General features: G+C 38.9%; 1 protein-coding gene across 1 annotated transcript in view; it reads left to right on the top strand.

Annotated features, from left to right (window-relative positions):
• Nucleotides 1-6,671, top strand: part of si (sucrase-isomaltase (alpha-glucosidase)) — a 78,386-nt gene extending 71,715 nt beyond the window's left edge. Inside the window, exons 46-47 of the mRNA XM_046074621.1 lie at nt 3,257-3,427; nt 6,351-6,671. Of these exons, the coding sequence (XP_045930577.1) occupies nt 3,257-3,427; nt 6,351-6,428 (249 nt within the window). The 3' untranslated portion in view covers nt 6,429-6,671. The remainder of the gene's footprint in view (nt 1-3,256; nt 3,428-6,350) is intronic.
• The last annotated feature ends 596 nt before the right edge of the window (nt 6,672-7,267 follow it).

The raw sequence follows: 7,267 nt of genomic DNA, 5'->3' as shown, positions 1-7,267 counted from the left end.
GAGAGAGAGTGAGGGATGATAGAGAAGGCGAGTGACAGAAACTATTACAGTAATTCCATGTGTTGTTGCCTGGAGATACAGTATGCTCACAATCGCTCACTTTTATCTGTTTGCTTGCTTCTCTTTTCTAGCTCACCCTCTCCGTCTACAGTGTAGCCTCCCCACGTCTTTCTCGATAGCTTTGCCTCTCGCTATAATGCACACTTACCTGTATTATCTGCTTTTCTTAAGTTCTGCACATTTGAGTTTCACTTAAGAGGGTTAGCTATTCACTCATCTGCACGTTAGTTACCCATTCATCAGTTATTCCCTCATTCAACCTTCCTATGTTCAAACTCATTTAATCAACCTGTCATAAGTTGAGGTAATACTGTGTGATGAGTCAATGCGTGGATAAGTCAATTAATGAGTCAGACTCTATGGTATTAACTCGTCCACCCAGCCACTCAGCTAGCTTTTTTTAGTAATTCAGCCAGCTACTCACTGTTTCATTCACTTATTAATGCAGCTCTTCACTACATGACTTACTCATTTATCCCCCACTTCAGTTTATTATTTATTTGTCCATCCAATCAGTCACATGAGTATGAACTCAATCCTGTGGTCAATATGAATACTCACTTATTCACAAATTCCCTAATGTATTCACTTCTCTCTGTCCCTCTCATTCATTCAGATAGACACGCAGCTATTTTCTCTGTCCTTCCACTGTCTCCATTTCTCGCTCCCCATATAATTCTCTCCAATTTTCTCTCCACAGACACAGTTGCGAAAGAACAATATCTGCTGACGTCCTTTGCAGCAACGTCGGTGAGTTCAAGGGCCAACTACATGTCACGTCTTTTTTTCCCTTATCATCATTATTGTTATTAATGCAGCGAGACTGGAGAATAAGCCCATACTTTGACATGTAACAGAGCAGTGGTAGGCGGATGTCAAAGGCTAACTGTTGGAAACCATTAGCACAGAATTTATGTCTAACTCAGGGGAGGTGATTTGAATTTAGCTTTTACCCCTTTTGGCTGAGACAAAGTTCTCACTTTAGCAACTCTTCTTTTGACACCTGTTTGAAAGTAATGACGTAAGGTGTTGAATCGCTTAATAACAGCACTATCGTAACCATCTAGAAGTAGATTAATTTCCATTAAACATTAACTAAAACATACAAAATATTTAACAATGAAGATTCCAGTCCTTAATACACCTGAAATGGTGAGATAGTGGAGATGATTTGCAGACACACACACACACACACACACACACACACAAACACACACAAACAGGCACATGATAGAAGGTTTTTTATGGGTATGGTGCTTTTTATTGTCTTGTCTGCACAATTCACCAGTCTTCTGTACACATCACAATTAATTTACTATTTTTTTTTATTTTAAGAAGGTGGAATATCAAAGTAAATACTGTAGGATAGAGTCAGTATGTAGAATTTTGTACTTAAATCAGATGCTCCATGTGTAACTTTAGTTTTGTGTATCATCGGGTACAGGGCTTTTGTTGTGCACACACCTGTTTAGTGTTTTCATGGCTCCAAAAGAACACGCTCGCACAGAGGTGGTTGGAGTGATGCAGCTGTGATTCTGTTTATGCAGATCGAACTGCGTTTCTGGTACTTGTTATGGCATGCAATTGCACTTACAATTCTGCCTGCTCAGAAAACCTCTTATCACAAACACAAGCACAAAGAGCAATTTTGTGGCTTTAGTTGGCAAAAGCACACACACTGAATTCAAAATGGCAAAAAAACTACTTTCATCTATGTTGCACTTGCCTCTTTCACCTAGTACAGATTTAAATGTGTATCAAAATACAACTTTCAATGTGATTAAAGGTCAGATTACCAATAATGTAATGCAATCCCCTTCGGCCCTTCTCCCAGATTAGATTGAATATTTTAGCCATCATTTAACATTGACAATGATATGCACATTGTCTACAATCTCAAATTTGATGAATACCCTATGTTTAATAGGTCAAACACCTTACCTACTTACAACTAATGTTAGGACATGGCAAGGATTCCCACTAAAATTGATTGATACTAAGGTGCATAAAAAGTCTGCCAGATAAATCGACAAACATTGTTCTGTGTAAAAAGGTGGTGTGAGCAGCAGAAATTAGGGTGCAATTTAATGCCAAAATTGCAATCCCATCAATACAACCTCAGCTGCATCATCCCACCAACCTTGGTATGTGCACTTTTATATGGAGCCATGACATTACCAATCATAAAAGGTCCCCTTTAAACTTACCAGTCAGTGAAATTGTGCCCGTGTTTGCACTTCAGCTGACTATGTGTATGCGCAAAAATAAAATCCTTAGAGTTTGTGTTCTATGTGCATTAGTCAAATGGCTAAGTTCAGTGAGAAGCGAGTGTTTACCAGGCCGCAGTTTGATCATATTTTGAGTCACACATGACAGACACTCCCTAATCACTGGGACTAATGGGACTAACCCAGCCCTATTTGCTTCTTAGCCAGGCAAAGGCGCACACTCACACAGAGACACGCATTAATGAGCACACGTTTAATCACAAACATGCACACGTACACATACATATATGCACACATCTAGAGTACACACATACCCAGATACAGCTACCATGGCCAAACATCTGTGGCTGTCCTCTGCCTACCATCAGGCTCATTCCAAAGCAATTTCACACAGCGATAAAACAGGCACACTGTCTGACAGCCAAAGGGGGAGAGAGCGGAAAGAGAACGTAAGTGTATGTTTGTGTGTTTGGGAGTGCTTGTGTGTGTGTGTGCGCGCACCCGTGTGTGTGGGGGGTATATGTGTGAACAGGCAGATGTGAGAAGATGAGGATAAGTTGGGCAATGAGGCCAGTGCTGCCTGGCAGATTAGCAGATCGTATGCCATTTTGGATGGCTATCTGAATGTAGATATGTGTGTGTATGTGTAGCTCCATAGTGTGTAGGAGCTTCAGAGTAAGGCCGTTTTTACAAAGGGAGAAAATTGTCTTCTTCATTTTTTGGGAGGCTGTCATTACTGTGATTAATTGATAATCAGGGACTTCTAGTGTGTGTGTGTGTGTGTGTGTGTGTGTGTGTGTGTGTGTGTGCGTGCATGTGTGTGTGGATATCAAACTAATGATACGGAGAAAGATGAAGCATATAAAATAATAGTTCTTACTTAATATGAATCGAGAAATTTTTTTGTTTCTAATAACCATCTCTGACTCTTTCTCTCATCCTTCTGACTACAACACTTTCACTTCCAGAATACCCTGTCCAATACGGTGCTCCACACTGGCCTTGCCCTTGCTGACCAGGTGACCCTAGGTGTGGTTAAGGTTTGGGGTGCAGGCATTGTTAAGATCACAGAGGTGACCCTAACAGACACAACTGGAACGACGCATCCTCTGACCCCGGAGCACAACCTTGACACTCAGGTCAGAAGAGTTTTTTAATGCTCACTGTTAAATGATATTATTAATGCATCTGTATAAAAGTTACAGTTAGTAAGTTGGATCAGTTACAGCAAAAAATGTCATCCTCATCCTAAGTTTTTAAATAGGCTTAGCCTTAATGTGTTCTTAATGCTTTCTGCCATTGTGCAGTAGCTTCAACATGAAAAACACAATTCTGCAAACTGCTGGTCACGTCATCAAATACAGGAAATGGTCTATGACTGCAAAAGCTCTTAACATAAATGAAATGCCAGGTTCTGGCAAATGAGGATTATTTTTGTGCATATAGTCGGAGACGGAAACTGACAATTGATAATGTGTGGTATTTCCTATTTATTCATTTGTGTTATTTAATTCACCATTAAAGAAATACTGCAGTTTTAAAGCCACTGAAAAATATTTTAACAAACTTGAAAAATGTTTCCACTTTCCAATTCACATTAAACTGCTTCATTGCATTTGCTTAAAATCAATTCTAGGCATTGTTATTCAATAACAACTTTTTATTTTCAAAGTCTTATTCACTGATCATTAAGAACATAAATTCTAGACTGGGGCATCTGCTGGCAGGAATAAGAAACTTTGATGATAATGGAACAATACAAATCTGTATATAAGCACATATATTCCGCTGCATCCCACATATGCATTCAGCTAAATTTCTGCTTTAATAACCTAAAAATAAGCATATTAATTACTGTCTAATATGCATACACTAAGTGTCACTGCATTTAATAATTCACTTTGCGCATTCATATCATAGCTCAGTGAGCCTATTTTATCATTACATGCATACATTTCATAAACACACCCCAGCTTTCAAGTTGATTGAGCATTTCCCTGCCAGTCAAAAACTGTCACTACAACAACAAAAAAAAATCAGGTTCACAACCCAACCCCTGCTGTGCCACACTTTGTCATCTAATAGCTGTAATCAACTCCGCATCCCCCTCGACACTGTTGTTTTGTAATGAACAAAGAGCTGAAGACTTGACTCGGGACAGCAATTTTACAATCTCATGCAAAATCATCACTTCCCCTTGCTTTCTCCATCATCTGCTGCAGTGGTTGAGCGGAAAGAAATGTGGTGGAGAATCATGAGAAATTGTGTGCCCAAAGCCAAGCCATGTGGCCTGTTGCAGTACTTGTTGTATGGGTATTCAGTTGTCAGAATTGCCTTACATTACCGTGGTTACATTACATTTTCATTTTCAGTGTCCACTGTGGAAATTGCACCCTGGCATGTTATCACTTCTTTACATGTGTGTGAATCTCCTCTGTAGTCAGAGATCAGAGGGTCAAGGTCAACAACAATGTTCAGCTAGAGCTAGAAGGGATTCAAGGTTTTACACAAGGACACTTGAGTAGGGTGGATGTTTACCAAAACAGGGCTTTTGAGCTGTCATCCAGCTGAAGGACATCTATAATCACTAGGTATAGTCGCAGCTACAGTAGAATGGAAGATGTGTTTAGTTCATACAAGGAGAAACTGGAAAGGAGGAGGTTATATTGTGTGGAAGAAGAGAGTAGGGAGAGTATAGTACTATCTAACGGTGAAACATGCATATGTTTGAGGTGGAGGATGACTGATATAGAGGTTTACCACTACGAGAGTGTGAAGCAGAAGGAAAACAGAAGACAAGACTAAGTTTAAGAAGATAACATGCGTTCCCTTACCTCATTTAGCCTGTGATAAAATATTCCTGTTGAGGTTGTGTACAGTACTCAGTGCACTTATCGGGAGCATGAAAATGATAGCTACAGCAGCTCCATAAATAATCTTAGGTGAAAGAGCCCGGAAGCCTTTGATTTATACTGTTCTTGGAGAAGACGGACAGGGAGAAGCAAGAAGAGACGGCAAGAATTGCAGATGAAGAAAGTCAGAATGACAGAGGGATTTTGAGCGTGTGCGTTTGTGTGTGTGTGTGTGTGTGTGTCTTGGGGATGCCAGGATGGGTAGAGAATAATGAAAAGACAGAAAAACAGTCCATCTTTGGAAAGGAGGGAAGGGAGGACAGAGTGCGGTGAAGAGAGAGAGAGAGAGAGAGAGAGAATGCATCACAGAAAATAGATGGAGAGGGGAAAAGAGGTGAAAGAGATAAACAGGAAGAATGAATGATGGGTGGAGGGAAGGAAGAAGGGCAGAGAGAAAGGATAGAGAGGGCGTGAGGATGACACAGTATGTGCATGGTAATAAGTGGTTTTTCAGCGTGAGGCAATCCATTTATCTCTTTAAGTATTGTCTGATACGGTAACAACTTGAAAGAAGCAGTAAGCAGCTGGCACTGTGTCATTTGAATACAGTGAGGTGGGAGAGCTATTTCTGTCTGGTACAGGACAAAATGTTTTGTTCTGAACCTGTATAGGCCTGTTCATCGTTTACAATATGTCATCACATGTATAAGTCCAGGCTTGTTTAACTTTACCTGGGACCCATGCTGTTTATGACACAAATGAAATGGGATTATTAGAATTTCCGATATTAAAGTCTGTAATATAAAGTATATAAAGTCACAAATTTACAAGAAAATATAGGTAAGTACATTTGTGTATTATTCATATAAGTATATTTCAGATGTACTTGTGTTATTAAAGGCTCTGTACACTATTAAGTAGGGTATGCATATGTTAATAACAACAGCATCACATATAAGCCAACCAGTATTATAATATGTTTCCTTTTGTTCAAAGACCAAAAGCATAAACAAACTGGGGAAGAACTTCAGACATTTATAAATAGTAATAAGCCTGTCACACATCTAATCTCAACTCTTGGTAATTTGCATTTTGGAATTCCATATCTGTACACTATGATATATAGTAGGAACTACTGTCCATGTCTGGTTTCATAACAAGGAAGTTGCATACTTAAATAAACAACATATATCTTTCTTCTTGTTTATAGGAGCTGATTATAGATGTAACTCCAAAGTCTGTTCGTGTGGATCAGCCTTTTACTATAACATGGAGGACCAGCATCTGATCAACAGAGTACAGTTATTGTGATTTGCTGGTAAATAATTAATATACCTGTACATAATGGTCCATTTCTATGAATTTTGATGTAAATGTAAGGTTTTTTAACATGAAATCACCTTGATGTACTACTATCGATAAGCATTAACCTATTATACCTATTTGTATTTTGGTTGCATGTCACAACCTAAATACAAAATTAAGTAAGTAAGTAACATTACATCAGATTGCGTACAGGCAGAAATCATGCAAAAACATAACAATAAATACTTATACTATATAGTAACTCTTTTGTGTTTCAATGCCCTGGGTACAGACTATTAAAGTGGTTGATATTGAAACATTTGGAAATGATGTTGCAGTAGCAATACAGCCAGAAAGAAAAAAAAAAACTGATGAAAAAACAGAAATGTTGCGGAATTTGAAGGAGCTGCAGGTTGCATCATCTGCATGCGCAGCCATTGCCATAGCCAACATCTCCTGATCCAGTCGATTTGAATAATTATGGCTTAGCCCATGAAATCCAAATCCAGCAGACATTATTCAATAATGTTTCAACAATAAAGCTGAAAAAAATAACAGATTAAACCAAAGGTGTGGTGAAGTTTGAAGGAGCTATCGGCCGCTGCATCTACATGCGCTGCTGTTGCCATATCATAAAACTGGCTTTGCAATTGTTTTATGATGAATTAAATGTATTCAACACGTCTGTTTGACCGAAAGGACACACACAGTGACTGTAAACATAACTTCAGTCACTGAAGTTATGTTTACAGTCACAACAGAGCTCCTTTAAACCTGCTTTCAAATTGGATTGAAGGTAGTACAAATGCTAGTCAGGATAGC

The sequence above is a fragment of the Micropterus dolomieu genome, linkage group LG17 (genome assembly GCF_021292245.1).
Source record: "Micropterus dolomieu isolate WLL.071019.BEF.003 ecotype Adirondacks linkage group LG17, ASM2129224v1, whole genome shotgun sequence".
NCBI classification, from domain to species: domain Eukaryota; kingdom Metazoa; phylum Chordata; class Actinopteri; order Centrarchiformes; family Centrarchidae; genus Micropterus; species Micropterus dolomieu.
The sequence above is the reverse complement of the archived record's forward strand: the minus strand, read 5'-3'. Positions and strand labels throughout refer to the sequence as shown.